The sequence below is a fragment of the Mobula birostris genome, chromosome 10 (assembly GCF_030028105.1).
Source record: "Mobula birostris isolate sMobBir1 chromosome 10, sMobBir1.hap1, whole genome shotgun sequence".
NCBI lineage: Eukaryota > Metazoa > Chordata > Chondrichthyes > Myliobatiformes > Myliobatidae > Mobula > Mobula birostris.
The window spans coordinates 20563505-20587641 of record NC_092379.1 but is presented as its reverse complement, the minus strand read 5'-3'; the positions used below and the strand labels follow the sequence as shown (position 1 = coordinate 20587641).

General features: G+C 41.8%; 1 long non-coding RNA gene and 1 gene segment (V, D, J or C); one reads left to right on the top strand and one right to left on the bottom strand.

Annotated features, from left to right (window-relative positions):
• Positions 1 to 24137, bottom strand: part of LOC140203903 (uncharacterized) — a 110417-nt gene that overhangs the window by 27848 nt on the left and 58432 nt on the right. The window lies entirely within an intron of this gene.
• LOC140203894 (immunoglobulin heavy constant gamma 4-like) overlaps positions 1 to 24137 on the top strand; it is a 135048-nt gene that overhangs the window by 95680 nt on the left and 15231 nt on the right. Inside the window, 3 exon segments of the C gene segment in view lie at positions 13626 to 13928; positions 14012 to 14335; positions 16495 to 16637. Of these exon segments, the coding sequence occupies positions 13626 to 13928; positions 14012 to 14335; positions 16495 to 16637 (770 nt within the window).

The following is a 24137-nucleotide window of genomic DNA, read 5'->3' as shown; positions in this document are numbered from 1 at the left end:
TCCAGCCTTTGGTCAGACATGCAAGTTATGCCAGAAGAGAAATCACTTTGCAAAGATGTGCAAATCGAAGGAGCGTGCAAGAAAAATGCATGCTGTGGAACAGAGTGAGGGCAACAGTGACAGGTTCATTGGCACAGTTGAAGTGGAACAGGAGGTATGCATCAAGAATACTGACAATGCAGAGATGGAGAATGAAGATGATTGGACTCAAGATCTGATAATGAACAGGAGGAATGTGACATTTAAGCTTGACACTGGGGCAAAGTGCAATGTAATGTCAGCAGAAACATTCAACTCACTGGACGTCAGAGGAAGACTGAGAAAATCCACCTGCAAGCTTGTTGCATACTTTGGCCACAAGGCGGCGCCATTGGGCAAAAAAGCATTCACCTGTGTGCACAAAGGACAAAAACACAAGATCGAGTTTGAAATAGTACAGCAACATGTTCCAGCAATATTGGGCAAAGCAACATGCACAAAGCTAGGACCGGTGAAGCAAATCTATGGTGTTGAAAAAGAAAATGACATTCTCAAAGACCTTGATGACTTGTTTTCTGGATTAGGATGTTTACCGGGGAAACACCATATCCAGATTGATCCAACTATTTCACCAGTCGTGCATGCCCTAAGAAAGATTCCAGTCACTCTCAGGGATCAAGTAGTGGAGGAGCTACATAGAATGGAACAGATGGGAGTCATAACAAGACAAATAGAACCGTCCGACTGGGTGAATAGTATGGCGACAGTGCTCACAGAAAAAAAGAGGAGGATTTGCATGGATCCACAAGAACTCAACCAAGCCATCAAAAGAGAGCACTATCCGCTGCCCACGGTTGAAGAGGTTCTCTCCTGCATGCCTAATGCGAAATACTTTTCAGTATTAGACGCAAATAAAGGTTTCTGGTAGATCAAGCTGGATGAAGAAAGTTCCAAGTTATGTACTTTCAACACGCCCATAGGGAGATATCATTTCCTGCGTCTACCCTTTTGGATTTCTTCTGCATCAGAGGTATTCCAGAGATCCGTGGCGCAAATGATTGAAGGCCTGGACGGGGTGGTCAACATCATTGGTGATTTGCTGATATGGGGTGACACAATTGAGGAACATGATCAGAGACTGAGGAAGCTCCTGGAGAGAGCACATGAGTACAGCCTAAAACTGAACAAAAGTAAATGTAAGATCAGAACTACAGAGATCAAATACCTTGGTCATGTACTCAGTGCTGATGGGCTAAAACTAGATGATGAAAAGGTCAGAGCTGTGGTACAGCTACCACCACCCAAAGACAAGCAAGAACTATTGAGGTTCATGGGCATGATACAGTATCTTGCCAAATTCATTCCCAACTTATCAGAGGTCAGCACTCCACTCCAAAAGCTACTAGAGAGCAACACTGAATGACATTGGGAAGACGAACAAAAGAAAAGTTTTGACACATTGAAGCAGTTGGTTACCAATGCACCAGCATTCAAGTTCTACGATGTCAATAAACCGGTAACGATGTCTGTGGATGCCAGTTCGGAGGGAATAGGAGCTGTTATACTGCTGGATGGGAGGCCTGTGGCGTATGGATCACGAGCACTTACAGACTGTCAACACCGATATGCTCAAATCGAGAAAGAATTACTCACCATAGTTTATGGGTGTGAGAAGTTCCACCAATATGTATATGGCAAAGAAATCCAGGTTGAGAGTGATCACAAACCATTTGAGAGCATCTTCAAAAAGCCACTCCACCAAGCTCCTATGAGGCTGCAAAGGATGCTTCTCAGGCTACAGAGGTACACTCTCACAGTCTCCTATAAGCCAGGAAAAGAACTGTACATCGCTGATGCTTTGAGCTGTGCTTACCTCAAAGAGCGAAAGGAAGAGTTGCTAGGAAGAGAGCTGGAGGTCAACTGGGTTACACCTCAGCTACCCACCTCTGAGGAGAAGTTGAACATGTTCAGGAAAGCGACTGCAGATGATCCTGAAATGCAAATGCTAAGAGATGCAAATACAATGAATGGATGGCCAACAGAAAGAAAAGATATTCCAAAGGAAATGCAGAAATACTGGACATTTAAGAGGAAATCAGCTATGCATCAGGACTAATGTTCAAAACGGCAAAACTCATCATACCAAACCAAATGAGACAGGAAATGCTCAACAGAAATCATGAGTCACACCTGGGGATAGTGAAATGTAAAGAAAGAGCAAGGGACATTCTCTATTGGCCAGGCATGTCAACTCAGATAGAGAACAGTGTGCTGTCTGTAATGAAAACAAAAACAGCAATCCAAGAGAGACTCTGCTTCCCCACCCACTACCAGGAAGACCATGGGAGAAGATTGGCACAGATCTCTTTCACTACAATGGTGCAGAACTGCTTTGTGTGGACTACTATTCAAAATATCCGGAGATCACCAAGTTAAGTGACACGTCCAGTCGAGGTGTCATTACCGCAATGAAGTCGACATTCGCAAGACATGGTATTCCAGATATTGTCATTAGTGACAATGGTCCACAATATGCCAGTGGTGAGTTCAGAGGGTTGCCAGAAAGCTGGGAATTTCAACATGTTGCTTCCAGTCCAGGGCACGCTCAGTCTAATGGACAAGCAGAGAGAACTGTACAAACTGTCAAGAACATGCTCAAGAAGGCACAAAGCAGCAACGGTGACCCTTACATTGCTCTGCTTGAATACCGCAACACACCGATTGAGGGCATGGGGTTCTTTCCTGCACAGCTGTTGACGGGACGTCGTCTGAAGTCCAAACTGCCAACATCCACAACTCTACTGACTCCTGAAGGTAATGTTCAAGTACATGACAAGCAAAAGTACAAGCAAATAAAGCAAAAGAGCTACTATGACAGGCATACAAGACAGTTGCCAGGTCTGCATACAGGTGAAAATGTCAGAATACAGAGAGGAGACACTTGGCAACCAGCTGTGGTTGTGAACAGACATCAGCAACCAAGATCCTTCATAGTTCACACGCCGGATGGAAGAGTCTACAGGAGGAACAGGAAGCATCTGCTGAAGACAGGCGAGAGGGAGTTTCCACGTACAGATGCACAGGACATTTCCACAGATACAGACTTGGAAACAAACAACATCAAGAATGGTGCAGACCGCAAAGCCAGAGGTCACTCGAGAGACCGACACTGATGAAGGACAAGCACAGTCACAGTTGTATCAGACACGGTCTGGGAGACAAGTCAAACTTCCAGCCAGATACAGAGACTAGACAGACATACAGTCTCACACAGTTTGAGGCAAAGTCACACGTTATAAGTTCCAAGGTGTGAAATAAAAGGTTTATTATTCTATGTGAGGAAAATAAAATACACTGCTGTTAGTATTGTAAGATACAATGCAGAATACAGTACAAGAAGTGAAGATTTTTTTTAGTTTATGTCATGGTTGTTGCACTGTAAGCAGGGCATACCTAGAGGCATTGTTTTGGTAATTCACAGTGTTGTAAAAAGAAAAAAAAATCTTGAGAAGGGGGATGTAATGTATTGTGAGAGTTTTCGCAGCGTCAGAGTGCGTATGACGTCAGGACGTAGGTAAGTGAAAAATGGAATTCTGGTGAATAAACGTGGTTGTTCAATCTACAGCGCTATCCGAGTCACATCATTATTACATAAAAAAGCTTGAAAGATTACAGAGAAAGTTTAAAAGGATGCTACCAGGAATGGAGAAGCTGAGTTATAAGGAAAGATTACATAGGTTAGGATTTTATTCCTTGGAACGTTGAAGACTGAGGGGAGATTTGATGGTGGTATACAAAATTATCAGGGGTATAGATAGGGTAAATGCAAGCAGGCTTTTTCCACTGAGGTTGGGTGGGACTAGAAATAGAGATCATGGGTTACGGTTGGAAGGTGAAATGTTTAAGGGAAACCTGAGGGGAAACTCCTTCACTCAGAGATTTGTGAGAGTGTGGAATGATCTGCCAGAGGAAGTGGTGCTTGCAAGCTCGATTTCAATATTTAAGAGAAGTCTGGATGGTTACATGGATGAGAGGGGTATGGAGGGCAATGGTCTGGGTGCAAGTCAATGGAACTTGGCAGACCAGATGGGCCAAAGGGCCTGCTTCTGTGCTGTACTTTCCTGTGACTCTGTGACTGTCAGACAATGACCAGACAGTCTGTGTCTGCATTGCTTGCAGTTGAGAAGAATCCAGATTTCCGGACAAACATATCAGATGTATAAGGAGCATGAGAGGGTAGATGTTAAGGGAAGTTCACCTGTCACAGAGCAATGAACAAGGGGACAGAGTTCCAAAGTAAGGAGCAGAACATTTGAGACTGCAGTGCAGAGAAATCTCTTCCCTCAGATGGAATGAATTCCCAGAAATCTCAGCCCAGAGGATGGAATCTGGTGGTCTGCACTTCCTCCTGTTTTCTTCTTGTGAGTTCAGTGGAAACAGAGACAGAGAGGATTAGAAGAAGAGACAAAGGATGAGATCAGAACTATGCAAATAAAGAAATAGGTGTGTTGGACCCAGGATTGATCTTCAAAGATTTTGACACCCAGGAACTTGAAACTGCTCAACCTTTCCACTGCTGATCCTTCAATGAAGACTGATGTGTGTTCCCATGACTCCCCCTTCCTGAAGTCTGCAATCAATTGCTTCATCTTACTGACGGTGAATGTAAGGCTGTTGTTCTGACACCATTTACCCAGCTGATCTATCCTGCTCTTGTATGCCTCCTCATCACCCTGAAATTCTGCCCACAATAGTTCATCAGCAAGTTTATAAATGCCACTTGAGGTGCACCTAGCCACACAGTCGTGGGTGCAGAGAGAGTAGAGCAGTGGTTTAAGCACACATCCTTTTTTTTAAATACAATTTTTATTGCTTTTTTGAAGTGATTACATGGAAAGATTATGTCTACCCTCCCCCCCTCCCCTTAACCCTTCCCCCCGATATATGCCCCTAGCTGAAAAAAAGAAAAAAAAAGAAAAAGAAAGAAGAACTGCCTGGATATTGGAAGGTTTCCACATGCTCCATGGGATTCAAAATAAATTTAGTATACTTGTTCGTTACTTTCCCCAAGGGACCAATATCTTTATCATCGGAGCAACTAAATATGCTATCCTATCTTTTGTAAATAAGGGTGCCAAATATTCAAAAATGTATCATATTTATCTCTTAAATTATAAGTAATTTTTTCAAGTGGAATACAACTAGACATTTCATTGTTCCAACGACTCATACTTAAATACGAATCTGATTTCCAAGTAACTGCTATAGCCTTCTTGGCTACTGCCAATGCAATTTTTATGAATTCTTTCTGATATTTATTCAGTTTAAGTTTCGGTTTTATCCCTTCAATATCACCTAATAGAAATAATACAGGGTTGCGTGGGAGTTGAGTTCCAGTAATTTGTTCCAATAAGACTCTTACATTTATCCAAAAAGGTTGAATTTTAGAACAAGACCAAGTAGAATGTAAGGAAGTACCAATTTCTTGATTACACCGAAAACATTGATCAGATAAGTTTGAATTTAATCCATTTATTTTTTGCAGTGTAAATATAATTGGTGCAAAAAATTATATTGTACTAATCTAAGTCGAAAGTTTATTGTATTTGTCATACTGTCAAGACACAGTCTTGACCAATTTGTTTCATCAATATTAATATTCAGATATGTTTCCCATTTTTGTTTTGACTTGTGGATTCCTTAATTGTCTGTTTTTGAATCAAATTATACATACAAGAAATAATTTTTTTAATTTTTCCTTTTTGAATTAAAATTTCAATTTCATTGGGTTTTGGCAAAAACATTGTTTGACCCAGTTTGCCTTTTAAGTAAGCCCTTAATTGAAGGTAACAAAAGAAAGTGTTATTTGATATTTTATATTTATTCTTTAGTTGTTCAAATGACATCAATATACCTCGTTCATAACAGTCTCCTATGGATCTAATCCCTTTTTGGTACCAATTATATAAAAGTTGATTATCCATTGTAAAAGAAATAAGGTCTGTTTTGGAACAGAGGTCTGCTTGCTAATAAAGATTTCTTTATTTCATTACCAACATTTATCTTATTCCACAGATCAATCAAATGTTTTAATATAGGAGATTCTTTCTTTTCCCGTATCCATTTAGATTCCCATTTATATATAAAATCTTCGGGTGTATTTTCTTCTATTTTATGTAATTCTATTCTAATCCATGCTGGTTTTCGTTCATCAAAGAAAGATCCAATAAATCTAAGTTGATTTGCTTTATAATAATTCTTAAAGTTTGGAAGTTGTAACCCTCCTAACTCAAATTTCCATGTCAATTTTTCCAATGATATTCTTGACATCTTACCTTTCCAAAGAAATTTCCTCACACATTTATTTAACTCTTGAAAAAATTTCTGTGGCAATTGTATTGGTAATGTTTGAAACAAATACTGTAATCTAGGAAATATATTCATTTTTACAATATTAACTCTACCCACTAATGTTAATGGTAGTATCATCCATTTGTCAAGATCTTCTTGAATATTTTTCAATAGTGGTAAATAATTAAATTTATATAAATTCTTTACATCATTATCAAGTCTTATACCTAAATACTTTATACCATTTACCGGCCATCTAAATTGGGTTGCTAATCAACACTGGCGAAAGTCTCCTTTAGTAAGAGGTAAAATTTCACTTTTATCCCAATTTATTTTATACCCTGATACTTTCCCATATTCATCTAATCTAGAAGATAATTTATCTAACAAATGCTGTGGGTTTGTTAAGTAAATCAGAACATCATCAGCAAATAGGTTAATTTTATATTCCTCCTGATTAACTCTAAAACCCTTAATATCTGGATCAATTCTAATTAGTTTTGCTAATGGCTCTATCGCCAGTACAAATAAAGCAGGTGATAATGGACAACCTTGTCCAGTTGACCTTTTTAACTGGAATGGTGTTGAAATTTGACTATTTGTCACTACTTTAGCATTAGGGTTAGTATTTAAAATTTTAATCCAGTTTATAAAAGGTGTTCCTAACCCATATTTTTCTAATACTTTAATGAAACCTTCGAAAGTTACTATTCCAATAAATCCCATTCCAATCTATCAAATGCTTTTTCTGCATCCAAGGCTACTACTATACTCACCTCCTCCCTTTTTTGTGCCAAATGAATTATACTGAGTAGCCGAGTTGCATTATCTGCCAATTGTCTATTTTTAATAAATCCTGTTTGATCCATATGTATTAATTTTGCTAAATATTTAGATAATCTATTCGATAAAATTTTTGCTATTATTTTATAATCCATGTTCAACAAAGAAATAGGCCTATATGATGCTGGTTTTAAAGGATCTCTATCTTTTTTTGGCAATACTATTACAATCGCTGTTGAAAAAGATCCTGGTAGTTTATGTATTTTTTTCCGCCTGGCATATTAACTCCATAAAAGGAGGAAATAATAAATCTTTAAACTTTTTATAAAATTCAGGTGGAAACCCATCCTCTCCTGGAGATTTATTACTTTGGAGTGATCCTAAAGCTTCTTCAACCTCTTTTAATGTAAAAGGCATATCTAATCCCTTCTGTTCTTCCAAATTCAATTTTGGAAGAGTTACTTGTGATAAGAACCTTTCTATCTCATTAACATCATTTTGTGATTCTGATTGATATAATTCAGAATAGTAACTTTCGAAGGTTTCATTAATTTCTAAAGGTTTATAAGTAATTTTATTTGCACTTGTTCTAATTGCATTTATCGTTTTGGAAGCTTGTTCTGTTTTCAACTGCCAAGCAAGAATTTTGGGTGCTCTCTCACCTAACTCATAATACCTTTGCTTAGTTCTCATGATTACTTTTTCCATTCTATATGTCTGAAGCGTATTATATTGTAACTTCTTACTGACAAGTTGTCTTCGTCTTTCTTCTGTCATATGTCTTTGAGATTCTTTTTCTAATTTTGTAATCTCTTTTTCCAATTGATCTAGTTCTGCCATATATTCTTTCTTAATTTTAGTCGCATAACTTATTATCTGACCCCTCAAATATGATTTCATCGCATCCCATAGTATAAATTTATCATCCACTGAATGAGAGTTTGTATCCAAAAAAAATTGGATCTGTTTTTTTTTCATAAAATCACAAAACTCTTGATGTTTTAATAATGTTGAATTAAATCTCCATCTATAAGTCACTTCTTCCTTATCAGTCATTATTATTGTCATTTATCAAGGAGAATGATCTGACAATATTTTTGCTTTATATTCCATATTTTTCACTCTGTGTTGAATATTCATTGATAATAGGAAAAAATCTATCTTTGAGTAAGTTTTGTGTCTATTAGAATAAAACAAATAGTCTCTTTCTTTAGGATTAATTCTCCTCCATATATCAATCAAATTTAAATCTTTCATCAATGATAAACTTAGTTTTACTACCTTCGATTTTGTGACAGCCTTAGTTGATCTATCTAAGTCTGGCTCTAAGCAAAAATTAAAATCTCCTCCTATTAATATCTTTTCATGTGCATCAGCCAAATTCAAAAAAGCTTCTTGTACGAATTTTGCATCATTTTCATTTGGTGCATAAATATTCATGAGAGTCCATAATTCAGAAAAAAGTTGACAGTGAAAAATCACATATCTCCCCGCAGAATCGGTTATTACATTTTGTATTCTAATTGGTAAACTTTTATTAATCAAAGTTGCTACTCCCCTCGCTTTTGAATTAAATGAAGCTGGAACAACACTAGCCACCCAATCTCTCTTTAATTTCTGATGTTCTGTTTCTATTAAATGTGTTTCCTGTAAGAAGGCTAAATCTACCTTCATTTTCTTAATATGTGTTAAGATTCTTTTTCTTTTCACCGGTCCATTAAGCCCATTAACATTAAAACTCAAAAAGTTCAATAAATTAGTCATTATTCTTAACAAAGTTACTCCAACCTAAAACATTACTTCACATCCCAACTCTCATAGTTCCTTGGGGCATCTCTTTAAACTTCACCATGTTGCCATGTGTTTCCCTCCCAATCATCCAGGCAAAAAGAAAGAACTAAAAGATGGATATGATACAAAGAGAAAAATAACAAAATACCCCCCTACTAATGTTGTGAATGAAAAAAAACAACACTACCCCCAAACAACAGGAATTCTGCAGATGCTGGAAATTCAAGCAACACACGTCAAAGTTGCTGGTGAACGCAGCAGGCCAGGCAGCATCTCTAGGAAGAGGTACAGTCGACATTTCAGGCCGAGACCCTTTGTCAGGACTAACTGAAGGAAGAGTTAGTTTCAAATCTCTTACTAACTCTTGACCTTGACCCAATCTTCATCCTTAATCCATCTCGCTCCCCTGGGTTTGTTCTTGTATCTTCAAAAAATCTTGCAAAAACTCCTCCGCTTTCCGGTAATGGTCAAAAAATCTTCTTTCTCCGTTAGCCAAAAAAATCTTCAAAGTTGCAGGATAACGCAATATAAATTGATAACCGTGATCCCATAGGACTTTTTTCACTGGATTAAATTTCTTCCTTCTCTTCAAAATTTCATAACTTATGTCAGGGTAGAAAAAAAAATTGTTCCCTTCTATCATCAATGGCCCTTTTCTGTACTTGGCAGCTTGAGCAGCCGCCTGTAGAATCCTTTCTTTGTCTTGAAATCTTAAACATTTTATTAAAATTGATCGTGGATATTGGTCATCTTGGGGTTTTGGTCTTGCTCTATGTGCCCGCTCAATTTCAATTGATTGGTCTCCCTCTTTTATTTGCAAAGTTTCTGAGATCCATCTTTGAAAAAAATTGATTGGATTGTCTCCCTCTGTACCTTCTTTAAGACCAACAATCTTGATATTATTTCCTCTACTAAAATTTTCCAACTTGTCCACTTTTTCAAACAGTCGATTTCTTTCCATTTTCCAGGCAAGCATATCATTTTCTGTTTTTTCCACTCTGTCGTTAATATGTTCCATTGTTCTTTCCAACTTTTGAAGTTTCTTATCGGTTTTCTCCTGTCTTTTCATAGCTTTATCATACCTCATCTTCATGTCTCTAAGCTCTATTTTTAATCCTTTTAATTCAATCATTACTTGCAATAAAGCCTCTCTTATGTCTCCATCGCGTCCTTTACTTTCAGTCTCTTCCAGGTCTTCCTCCTCTTCTTCATCTGCGTTGTCTGCGGAATCCAATTCTGACTCTGAGTCACTTTCACTTGCAGTGGCCGTCGGTTCTTGTAGTTTGAGTTGTATCGATTTGCGCATGTTCAATTCTGGCATCTTCTTCCCAGGGACCGCTACCGCCGCTATTGCTTCCTGTTCTTCTACGCCAGAAATAAAATGTGTCTCCTCCGAAGGAGATCCAACCTGAGTCCGAGGTTTCATCGCTGCAGTAGGCCCTTTTCTCTTCCCATCTCGCGGCCACTTCACAACAACAGGCTTCTTCTTTTGCAGTTTACGAGGCATATTGTGAAATAGTCTTGAGAAGTTTATAAGTAGTTTTCCGAAAGTATTTATGAACTTTGCGTTGTTTAAAAGGTACTTTGCTGATTTTTTACGGGAGAGCTGGGTTTACACATCTCAATCCCATGTCACCATGTGACATCTCCTCAAGCACACATCCTTGAGGTGCTCCAGTGTTGATTGTCAGTGAGGACGAGATGCTCATTCAGATCCACACTGACTGTGGTCTCCCAGTGAAGATGTCAAGGATTCAGTTGTGGAGGGAGGTCGAGAGTCCCAGGTTTGGAGCTTGTTGATTTGAACTGAGGTTATGATTGTGTTGAACACTGAGCTGTAATCAGTAAACAACATCCTGACGTTCAGCAGGTATTGTTATTGTCCAGGTGATCCAAGACCGAGGGGAGAGCGTTGAGATACTATCTGCTGTAGACCTATTGTGGCAACAGGTAAATTGCAGGGGTCCAGGTCCTTGCTTAAGCAGGAGTTGATTCTGGCCGTGACCAACCTCTCAAAGCATTTCCTCACAGTAGATGTGGGTGCAACTGAGCGATAGTCATTGAGACAGCTCACCCTGCTCTTCTTGGGCACTGGTATGATTCTCACTCTTTTGAAACAGATGGAAACCTCTGACTGCAGCAGTGAGATATTGAAGATGTTCCTGAACACTCCCACCAGTTGGTTGGCACAGGTTTTCAATTCCGTACCAGGCACACCATCAGGGCCTGATTCAGTGTGAGGATTCACCCTCTTGAAAGCTGCTCTGACGTTGGCATCCGAGACAGAGATGACAGGGTCACCAGACACTGCAGGGATTTACCCACATGTAGTTTCATTCTCCCTTTCAAAGTGTGCTTAAATGGCGTTGAGCTCATCTGGGAATGAAGCATCACTGCCATTCGTGTTGTTAGGTTTTGCCTTGTAGGAAGTAATGGTCTGAAAAGTCTGCCAGAGCTGAAGCGGATCTGATTCCTTCTCTAAGTTCAATTGGAATTGTTCAAAGGTTCATTTATTATCAAAGCCTGTATCCACATACAAGTTGAAATTTGTCTTGTTCAGATAGTCACGAAAACAAGAAAGAATATGAAAGTCGTTCAGAGAGAAACATCAAACCCACCCTTCACCACCACCCCCACCGACAAAAACGGCATCCCGATCATCAATCCCCACCCCCCAATACCCCACCGTCCCCTCACAAGATAGAATAGGAACATCAACCACCAAAAAAACAACCCCTCCCCTGCACAGAAAACTAACAGAACACCGAACCCCAAGCACTCTCCCCTCGTAGAACAAATGGAAAAGGAACGGGTGATAAAAACACAGAATATCAAAATGATAGGTCTGAAAATGTCCACAATCCATAAACACAACTGTCCAATCCATAAACACAGATCCACAATACCATCTCCGATAACACAAAAATTCATTGAAAGAGAGGAGAGGGACACCACACGAGGCAGAGAGGCCGACCCGCCTGTCACAGCGAGACACACAGCAACAGGCTGCTCACAGAATCCATCTTCAGCAGCAATCAAAAGACAAGCAGTCAGCGCCAAAACTGTCGCTCACTTAATGGACGCTTTAAATGGCGAAATGGAGTCAATCGTCGGCTCGCGCCTTGCATCGAGGCGATCTGAGTACATGCTCGAAATCTTCTCAGACACAGCAAAGTGCTGGATCACTGAAACAATCTCCAATCTAAATTGCAGTCTCTATCTCTAACAGTCCCAGAAACATATTTAAGGAGAAAAACGGATTTAAAGGACCAAAAAGGATATTTTTGTGAGCTATCTGGAAGAGGTTGACCGAGGGAGCATTGCACTCTGCCACCACCTTGACCAGGACATGTCTATTTACTCTTAAAATAGCCTTCCGCAGGTCGTACCTGGGCTTCTTGTCTAATGCTGGGTCACCAGCCTTGACTGCCATAGATCGAGCCCTCAGTAGTCTCCGAATCTCCTGGTTCATCTACAGCTTTTGGTGTGGGTATGTCGGGGATGTTCTCGAAGGGACACACTCATCCGCACAGATCTTGATGAAGTCGGTGACAACTGTGGCATATTCATTCAGATTTGAAGAAAGGTCTCTGAATATTGTCTAGTTCACCAGCTCAAATTCCTGTAAGCACACTTCTGCCTTCCTTGACCATATCTTCTTGGTCCTCACTACCAGCACTGTGGTCTTTAGTCTCTGAATATATGCCGGGAGTTGAAGTACAGCCAGGTGATCGGCCTTACTAAAGTGTGGCCATGTGCTGGCACGGTAACCGTTGTTGATGGTGGTATCACAGTGGTCAAGTGTTGGCTCCTCTGGTTCCACAGGAGATATGTTAGTGGTCATTGTTCAGAAACTTCCTCAAGATGTCCTGGTTCAAATCGGGATGTGCTGTTTCGTGTTCAGTGATCATGGTGCTCAGATCTTCCAGTGACTGTCTGATGTTGGCCTGAAGTGGCTGCCCCCACACCATGCCTGGATCTGCTGCAGACTACTGGACTGAAATTGTTTGCAATCATTCAACAACAACTCCATTATCACTGTGTCATGTGACAGGGGACTGAACCCAGCAGGATTTAATCGTGAGCAGTGTCCTGCAATGATCTTTGTCGGCCCTGCAACTATTCACTGATATTACTAATGATGTGGATGATGGGACACAAAGCCATGTCTATGGAACAAAGTGAGATCATTGACTGGGGCAGGCAAGTTACAGAGATGAAAAGAAAGATTTTTCATGAGGGATTCGAAAGTCAGTATCAGAATTTTCAATCTGGAGGAATCCCAGGATCAGTCTGAACAGATATGAGGCAGCTCATTGATTCAGGTCAATGTCACAAATGGATCTACAGACTCTCACCTGCACTGAGACAAGAAGATTGCAGGAAATGCTGTCTTTGATCAGAAACTGCATTTCTCATTGCAATTCACAGCTCCGATAGCACATTTTATTGGCATTCTAGCAGCTAAATGTCATGTAGCTGGGCAAATGCCCCACAGTTCAAGCTGTGACCCAACTGGGTCCCGAGGAAATAAGCTCCTTGATGTTTGATTTTGTTTTCTCAGTCAGAGGTTGTAAGCAGAGATGAGCAACCCACTCTGTAAACAAACCTGATTTCATTCCGTTGTACAATTCTGTACAGGATAAGTCTGAGCTGAAGTTGTCAAGCCAGCTGACAACAGATATTGTCCAGTTGGTAAATTTTCTATTTCTAATCTACAGAGTTGTCTGTCTTTATCCAAAATCCCTCCATTGAAGAGATGTGGATCAACCAGACCACTACTCTGGTGTGTATGATTGTGGGTGTTGATCTGAGCCAGGTCCAAATCCACTGGCAGGTGAACGAGAGGGAGAAAATCAAAGCAAATGTGACCAAAAAACTGAGAGAGGAAGGAACCCAAGACACAGTGATCAGCCAACTCCAGACCAGTGTGGAGAAGTGGACCAGTGGGGTGGAGTACACTTGCTCTGCCCAACAACCTTCTGCAACCTCACCAGTATCAGCACGGACAAAAAGTACCAAAGGTGGGCAAGAGGTCAGCGATTAAAATGGACAACGTTGGTTACCTCAGTAAAAATGTTTGACATTTCCATTGTTTGCCCATCAGTTCCACTGGAGACAAAAGGTCCCAAAGTCAGACTGCTGCCACCGCCAGAGGGAGAGACCAAGAGTGGGAACACGGTCACCCTCGAGTGTGTTGCTTCTGGATTCTACCCAGACCAAATAACCATCACCTGGGAGAAAGGGGACGCTCTGATCTCTTCCAACATCAGTGTGAGACCAACTGCTCTGGAACAGGCAGGGACTTTCACTGCCAGCTACGTCCTGACTGTGAGCACAGAGGAGTGGAAGGAAGGCTCAGTTTTCAGATGCACAGTGTCTCATCCCCCCTCCAACACCAGTGTCAGGCAGGATGTGAAAAACATTCAAGGTATGATTCTGAGATTCACTCCACCGTTGACATCCTCTGCCACAGTCACAACCCAGGGACAAGCAAGGTCAATAGGTAACGGCAAGTCTGGCATTGTTGTAGTTGTGTGAGTGGATTAATAATGCAGAGGCAGAGAGTGGGAAAGAATCAGAGTTCATCCGATGCTTTCAAAACTTAACTCTCTTCTAAACTACCAACACAAGGTCTGTCTGTCCATCAGTAAATACCCATCTGGGCCCCTCTGTCGCATCTCAGACAGATGTGCGAGAGTGCAGCATTCCCTCAGTACTAGCACCAGGATCACTGACCTACAGTCTGTTCCCAAGCATCAGGACAATGGCGTGAACACATAACCAGAGGTGACTGTGAAAGATTGTAGCTTTAGATTACAAACTATTTCACTGATGTTCTTTGGTGAAGGACCCTGGCCTTCCTACCCTGTTTACCCGTATCCATCAGTCCCACATCAAACTCTTCATTGCTCTCTGACGGACCTGCTGGAGCAGAGCAAGGAATGCCGGCATTGTCAGTGAAGGAATGATGAAATAATGACTGCAGGGTCAATGTTTCCACACCAACATCTCGGAGACATGAAGCAAGTCTATCTGTCAGCAGGACTGGAGGAACTCAGTTCCACTGGAGCAAACATTGTGGAATGTAACTGGACATCAGACAGTTGTTGAGCTCCAGTAAACCAGAGAGATGCACAGTACTCAGCCAGGCACAGAACTAGTGCTGAAGCAATGGTACAGAGTACACGTGTGATGCTATCTCAATGTTATCCCTTTCTCTGTTCACAAGTGTTTTCTAACCCACTGAACACTTTCCACAATTTATCTTTCATTTCCAAAAGTAAAAACTTTTACATTTTAGATGTGGAGAGATCACTAGTGGTGTAAACATTGGCCTCGATGGTGTAAGAACAGAATATTCCAGGAAAACATCATGCAAATGAAAAAGTCCATTCCCAATAGGAACCCTCTGAAGTTATCCTTCCCCACCAGATGAGATGGAAAGAAGTTGGGTCACTGGGTTCTCTGCAGCAGAGATTCCCATGGACAGAGTGGCCAACAACTCCAATTGTCAACCTTCAATTGATGGTTGATCCTCCAACAGTGTGGTTTACGTCACTGAAACAAGCAAGGTTACCTGCAAGTCCTTTCTCATTGGCTCAAAATGGAAATATATATTCCATGACTAAGTACATCAAAATAAATTACCAACATTTCTGAGATCCTGCGGATTTTGTTAAAACTTCCTTGTGTCAGGTCTGATCCTGTTGGAAACTTCTGTAGACTACTTGACAGGTTAAAAGTCAGCCTGTGTTTGTGTAATCAAAGTTCAATAAGAAGGTATGGAAAGCATTTGGCTGCCAGTGTTCCGTGCCGGTATGTCTTGGGATACAATTGTGTGACTTAAACCTGAGGGGCTGGAAGTGCTGCCTGGTTGGTTCTGTCCTTAATTGTACAGACAGACAGACAGACATTCAAGTAGATTTTGGTAAATGTGTACTATAGTTTCCACTGTGCAAATGATAGAAAATTTTGGATTGGTCCACAATTTCAAAGTTTAATAGACAGGGAAAAGTATTTCATCAACTGTGTGAAGACAATTGGTGAACTCATTCAGAAAGTGGAGAGTTACAGAAAGAAGGGACAATATGTAGCCAGTGATGTCCTCTGACCTGCAGCAATGTGTTCAGTGATGACACTATTCACTAGATTTATTCATGGTTTAGATATTGGGTAGAAACACAGATGACTAATTTTTGCCACTCACACAAGGCTGGCAGACCTGTCAACATCTGGAAAGCTTTAACTACAGAGATAATAATTGATGAAATGAATAGGCAGGAACCAACTCCAGGTCTTTGGACAAACTGTCTTGGAGGGACTGCTGAACATACATGCACACCCCAGAGCAAATTACAAGTTGGGATGATGGTTAATGAACACTAAGTGAAGATCTGGTCAATATTTTTAGCAGAGCGAACATAGTTGATTCAGAGAAACTAGTTCATTTAGTTCTGTCCAGGGGCTCACAGGTTACAAATGACATGCTGTGAAGAAACAAGTCATCAAGTTTACTCAACTTTATTGCCATGTTGATCTTCAAGAAACAACGACAAGAAACTAACCTCACTTTCTCTATTCTTTCAGAAACCTGCACAGACATGACAGGAGAGGAGGGGAAGGAAGAACAGGGACACGTGGACGGAGATGACAATGTGCTTACAGTTGTTGCCTTTGTCATTCTGTTCATCATCAGTTTCCTCTACAGCACCTTAGTCACCGTTGTCAAGGTAACTAATTGACTAACAGAGACATCCCATGAAACACAAACTTTCAGCTTCCTTATCTCACATTGCATTCTCTGACACTGCAATCCCAACGACAGCACAATCAACAGACAATGCAGTCTGAGGCCTTCACAACCCCTGGGACTTTACACCTTTCCTCTTTACTCCGAGCCTCTGGGCCTTGATAAGCAGAAGTTATGACCTGTACAAAAGGGACAGGTTACACCTGAATCCACAGGGGACAAATATCCTTGCAGACAGGTTTGCTGGAGCTGTTCAGAAGAGATTAAACAAATCTGGCAGGGGGATGGGAAATGAAGTGATAGGGATGAGGATCAAATCGTTATGTTTACAAACAGGAGCAGTGTGTAGTGAGACTGCTACTAAGAAGAAGCTGATGACCAGGTAAAATTACAGTTAACAGGATGAGTTGCAATGTAAAAGAGGACGCAAATTTAAAATGTGATGAATACAGGACTGAAGGTGTTATATTTGAATGCACGCAGGGTATGGAATAAACTCGATGAACTTGAAGCCCAGCTACATATTGACTTTCTGGGCATCACTGAATTGTGGCTGAAAGATTATAGCTGTGAGCTTAATTTCAAAGGATACACATTGTATCGAAAGGACAGGGAAGTAGGCAGAAGGCGTGGTGTGGCAGTATTGGTAAAAAATTAAATTAAATCATTAGAAAGAGGTGACACAGGATCGGAAGGTGTAGAATCGTTCTGGGTAGAGCTCAGAATCTGGAAGAGTGAGAGACCCTGATGGGAGTTATATACAGACCTGCAAACAGTATAGCAAAGATGTGGTCTGCAAATTACAACCGCGGACAGAAAGTGCATGTCAAAAGTGCAATGTTAAGATAGTCATCGTGAATTTCAATATGCACGTTGATTGAACTGGAGTGGAACCAATATCCTGGCTTTGCTGATGCTACTTGGGAGAGTTTAAGCTCGTCTTGCAGGGGCTGAGAGCCAGAGCCCCAGGTCAGTAGGGGAAGGACCTGACCAGAAGTTAGATGTCAGGAAAGGTATTGAAAGGCTACTTCCTTCAGAACCCGAGGGTACATTCCATCAGGTCCAGGAGATTTATCCAACCTCAGACCATTCAGCTTCCTGAGCACCTTCTCAGTCGTAATTTTCACTGCACCTACTTGTCCAATATACTGCATATGTCTTTTCTTTCTCCTGCTGTAATTTTTAATCCACATCCTGGCTGCTGTTTGGAGGCCTGTCTACAACTGCCACTGGGTTCCTTTTACCCTTGCCATTCCTTAACTCGACCCGTAGAGACTCTACACCTTCCGATTCTATGTCACCCCTTTCTAATGACTTAATATTATTTCTTATGAACAGGGCCACACCATCCTTTCTGCCTACTAACCTATCTTTCCGATACACCATATATCCTTGGACGTTCAGCTCCCAATGGCAGCCATCCTTTAGCCAAGATGAAATTAGAGCATGGATCAGTTTGCGGAACTACAATCTTATAGACATTTCAGAAACCTGGTCAAGAGAGGGGCAGGAATGGGTGATTAATGTACCAGGTTCTTTAAGGAGGGTGCAATCACACTAATGGGATTGTACTACAGACCCCTTAAAAGCCACCAGGACATTGAGGAATGGATATGTAATTAGGTTCACCAAAAGTATAAAAATAATTTTTTTGTTGTCGTCATGGAGGGTTTCAACTTCCCTAATATCAACTGGGACTATCTTAGTGTATGTGCGTCCAGGAAGGTTTCTTAAATCAGTATGTGCACAGTCCAATGAAAGGAGGGGGCCATTCTGTTACAGGTGTTGGGGAATGAGCCTGGCCAGGTGACTGACCTTTCAGTGGGTGAACAGTAAGGGAACAAGGGCATTCAGCAGGAACTAAGAAGAGTTAATTGGAAACACCTTTTCTCTGGCAAGTCCACATCAGACATGTGGAGTGTGTTTAAAGAGCAATTGCGCAGAATGCAGGAAAGGTATGTTCCTGTCAGAGGGAAGGATGGGCATGGAAAGATAAGGGAACCCTGCATGTCCAGAGAAGTGATGAATTTAGTCAAGAAAAAAAGATAAAGTTTGTAAGGCTTCAGAAGGTTGAATCAAACAAAGCACATGAGGGGTATAAAGAAGCCAGAAAGGAACTAAAGGGAATTAGCAAATTAGGAAAGCCAGGAGAGGCCATGAAAAGTCCTTGATAAATTGGATTAAGGAGAATCCCAAGGCGTTTTATACATACATCAAGACCAAGAGGATAACTCGGGAGATGGTGGGACAACTCAATGATAAAGGGGGGAACATTTGCTTGGATGCAGAGAATGTGAGTGAGGAACTTACTAAGTTCTTTGCTTCAGTATTTACAAAGGGAAAAGATGTGGAGGATCAGAAGAACAGTGCTGAGTGTATAAATAAATTAGGGAATTTAGAGGTAAAGGCAGAGGAAGTGTTGGGTCTCCAAAAAAGGATTAAGATGGATAAGTCCTCAGGACTAATGTTACATAGAAACTTAGAAAACTTACAGCACAATACAGGCCCTGTGGCCCACAATACTGTGCCGAACATGTTCTTACTTTAGAAATTACGTAGGTTACCCAGAGCCCTCTATTTTTCTAAGATCCATGGACCTATCCAGCAGCCTCTTAAAAGACCTTATTATATCCGCCTTCACCTCCATCGTCGGCAGCCTATTCCACACACTCACCACTCTCTGTGTAAAAACTTACCCCTGACATCTCCTCTGACCTTAAAACTGTGCCCTCTCTTGTTAACCATTTCAGTTCTGGGGAAAAGCCTCTCACTATCCACACAATTAATGCCTGTCATCATCTTGTACACCTCTATCAGGTCACCTCTCATCCTTCGTCACTCCAAGCAGAAAAGGCTAAATTTGCTCAACCTATTCTCGTAAGGCGTGCTCCCCAATCCAGGCAACATCCTTGTAAATTACCTCTGCACCCTTTCTATATTTTCCACATCCTTCCTCTAGTGAGGTGACCAGAACTGAGCACAGTACTCTGTGGGGTCTGAGCACGGTCCTATACAGCTGCAACATTATCTCTCAGCTCTTGAACTCAATCCCACAGATGATGAAGGCCAACGTACCATATGCCTTCTTAACCACACTGTCAACCTGTGTCGCAGCTTTGAGTGTCCTGTGGACATGGAGCCCAAGATCCCTCTGATCCTCCACACTGCCAAGAGTCTTACTATTAATACTATATTCTGCCATGATACTTGACCTACCAAAATAAACCAGCTCACACTTACCGGGGTTTAACTCCAACTGCCACTTCTCAGCCCAGTTTTACATCCTATTGATGTCCTGCTGTAAACTCTGACAGCCCTCCACACTATCCACAACACGCCCAACCTTTGTGTCATCAGCAAATTTACTAACCCATCCCTCATCCAAGTCATTTATAAAAATCACGAAGAGATGAGGTCCCAGATGAGGCACACCACTGGTCACCAACCTCCATACAGAATATGACCTGTCTAAACAATTCTCTGCCTTCTGTGGGCAAGCCAGTTCTAGATCCACAAAGCAAGGTCCCCTTGGATCCCATGCCACCTTACTTTCTCAATAAGCCTTGCGTGGGGTACTTTATCAAATGCCTCGCTGAAATCCATTGAGTCTAATGTTGTACCTCTGCTTAAGAAGGGAACAAGGCAAAATCCTGTGAACTATAGACTGGTGAGTCTCACGTAAGTTGAAGGGAAATTGCTAAAGAAAAATCTTGGAGATAGATTATCTGAGTATTTGGAAACCCAAGGCCTAAGAAGGGAGAGCTAGCACGACTTTCTGTGGCACAAGTTGTGCCTTACCAACTTAATTGGGTTTTTTGACAAGGGGCCAAGCCAGATTGATGAAGGCAAGGCAGTGGATACCGTCCACATGGATTTTAACAAGGCATTTGACGAAGTCCCCCATGGGAGGCTAATCCAGAAGATTAAGATCCATGGGATACGTGGCAAATTATAAAAATAAAAGAGAGGAAGTATAACATAGCAAGGATGAGTGGGAAGCCAGAGGATTGGGAGACTTTTAAGGAGCAACAGAAGATAACTAAAAAGGCAATATGGGGGGAAAAGATGAGATACGAAGGTAAGCTAGCCAAAAATATAAAGGAGGATAGTCATAGCTTCTTTAGGTATGTGAAGAGGGAAAAAATAGTTAAGACCAAAGTTGAGCCCTTGAAGGCAGAAACGGGGAAATTATTATGAGGAACAAGGAAATGGCAGACGAGCTGAACAGGTGGTTTGGATCTGTCTTCACTAGGGAAGTTACGAACAATCTCCCAGATGTAATAGTGGCCAGAGGACCTAGGGTAACAGAGGAACCGAGGGAAATTCATATCAGGCACAAAATGGTGTTGAGTAAACTGATCGGACTGAAGGTTGATAAATCCCCAGGGCCTGATGGTCTGCATCCCAGGGTACTTAAGGAGGTGGCTCTCGAAATCGTGGACGCATTGGTAATTATTTTCCAATGTTCTATAGATTCAGGATCAGTTCTTACAAATTGGAGGGTAGCTAATGTTATCCCACCTTTTAAAAAAGGAGAGAGAGAGAAAACAAGCAATTGTAGACCAGTTAGTCTGACATCAGTGGTGGGGAAGATACTGGAATCAATTATAAAAGATGTAATAGTGATATATTTGGATAGCAGTGGCAGGATAGGTCCGAGCCAGCATAGATTTATGAAGAGGAAATCATGCTTGAGAACGTGACTATGAAAATGGATATGGGAAAGCCAGTGGATGAAGTGTACCTGGACTTTCAGAAAGCCTTTGATAAGGTCCCACATAGGAGGTTAGTGTGCAAAATTAGAGCAAATGGTATTGGGGATAGGGTACTGACATGGATAGAAAATTGGTTGGCAGACAGGAAACAAAGAGCAGAGATTAATAGGTCTTTTTCAGAATGTCAGGCAGTGACAAGTGGGGTACCGCAAGGCTCGGTGCTGGGACCGCAGCTATTTACAATATACATTAATGATTTAGATGAAGGGATTAAAAGTAACATTAGCAAATTTGCAGATGACACAAAGCTGGCTGGCAGTGTGAAATGTGAGGAGGGTGTTATGAGAATGCAGGGTGACTTGGACAGCTTGGGTGAGTGGGCAGATGCATGGCAGGTGCAGTTTAATGTGGACAAATGTGAGGTTATCCACTTTGGTGGCAAGAACAGGAAGGCAGATTACTATCTGAATGGTGTCAAGTTAGGAAAAGGGGAAGTCCTTGTTCATCAGTCACTGAAAGTAAGCGTGCAGGCACAGCAGGCAGTGAAGAAAGCTAACGGCATGCTGGCCTTCATAACAAGGGGAATTGAGTATAGGAGCAAGGAGGTCCTTCTGCAGTTGTACAGGGCCCTGGTGAGACCACACCTGGAGTACTGTGTGCAGTTTTCCTCTCCAAATTTGAGGAAGGACATTCTAGCTATTGAGGGAGTGCAGCGTAGGTTCACGAGGTTAATTCCTGGGTTGGCAGTACTGTCATATGTTGAAAGACTGGAGCGACTGGGGTTGTATACACTGGAATTTAGAAGGATGAGGGGGGATCTGATTGAAACATGTAAGATTATTAAGGGATTGGACACGCTAGAGGCAGGAAACATGTTCCCCATGTTGGGGGAGTCCAGAGCCAGAGGCCACAGTTTAAGAATAAGGGGTAGACAATTTAGAATGTTGAGGAAAAACTTCTTCACACAGAGGGCTGTGGTTCTGTGGAATGCTCTGCCTCAGAAGACAGTGGAGGCCAATTCTCTGGATTCTTTCAAAAAAGAGTTAGATAGAGCTCTTAAAGATAGTGGAGTGAAGGGATATGGGGAGAAGGCAGGAAAAGGGTACTGATTGTGGATGATCAGCCATGATCACAGTGAATGGTGATGCTGGCTCGAAGGGCTGAATGGCCTACTCCTGCACCTGTTGTCTATTGTCTAATCATCTTTTTGGATTCAGAACTGGCTTACACATAAAAGAGAGTGGCTAGTGGTTGAAGGGACATGTTCAACCTGGAGGGCTGTGATTAGTGGAGTTCCACAGGTGTCTGTACTGGGACTATCGTTGTTTGTAATGTATATAAATGATCTGGATGAAAGTGTAGATGGGTTGGTTGGTAAATTTGTGCATGATTCCAAGGCTGGTGGAGTTGTGGATAGGGCAGAAGACACTGAGAGGAGCAGGCCAAAATTGATTGGAAGGGGACACTAGCAGGGATGATGGCAGGGCTGCAATGGCTGGTGATTCTGAGTGCAAATCAGAAGGCGCAAGATAGATGCATCCCAAAGAAGAAATATTCTAAAGGTGGGATGACGCCAGGCGGTAACTATGGAAAAGAGTAAACGAACAATGTTTTGGGCCAAGAGCCTTCATCAGACTGAAACATTGATGATTGACTCTTTTTCACAGATGCTGCCAGGCCTGCTGAGCTCCTTCAGCATTTTATGTGTGTTAGAAGCCATGGTATTCCAGGAAAGACACTGGCATGGATGGAACACTGGCTGATTGGCAGGAGGCAAAGAAAAGAGGGTCTTTTCTGGTTAGCTGCCAGTGAATAGTGGTGCTCCACAAGGGTCTGTGTTGCAACTGCTTCTTTTCATGTCAATTGTCAATAATTTGGATAACGGAATTGATGGCTTTTATGTCCATGTTTGCAGATGATACAAAGAGAGGTGGAGGGGAAGGCAGAGTTGAGGAAGCAGAGAGGCTACAGAAATACTAAGAAATATCAGAAGAATGGTCGAAGAAGTGGCAGATATGAGGAGGTGATAGACAGGGGCTACAGGGATGAGATCACCCCAAGGTTGCAGGAGACAGGTGTCTGGGTGACTGTCAGGAGAAGGAGGGCAAATGTACAAGAAGTGCAGAGAACACCTGTGGCTGTTCCCCTCAATAATAAATCTATAACTTTATATACTATTGAAGGGGAGTCAGAGTGACTGGGTCTCTGGCACTGAGTCTGGTGATGTGGCTCAGAAGAGGAGAGAGGCGAAGAGGAATGCAGTGATGATAGGAGATTCCTCAGACAGAGGATCAGGATGAGGTTCTGTGGGTGCGATACTGACACACAGATGGTATGCTGCATCCCTGCTGTCAGGATCAGGGATATCACAGATTGTGTCCATGGCATTCTCAATGGCGAGCATGAACAGCCAGAAGTCTTTGTTATGAGACACTCCCAACTGCACCAGATTCCGGGAGTATGGATAGCTGGCACGGCCCCTTGAAGGGATCAGGACGGTCCTGCTAATTGATAATCATGTTTGTGTGCCAAGAATTGAGTATTGAAGGAACAACTGAACAGAAGTTCAGCGCTCAATCGTAAGCTGCTTTGTGCTATCATCCAGCATTAGTATTGTGCTCAGCTCTAATTTGATACCCTGACTAGAACCTTGCTTCATTTACCCCGGCAATTAGGTCCAAACCATCCTTATCAAGGACTCTTGTCTCAGTACGATTGAGCCAACATGGACCCAGTGCAATATCAAAGTCTTTCGTCCACTGTGG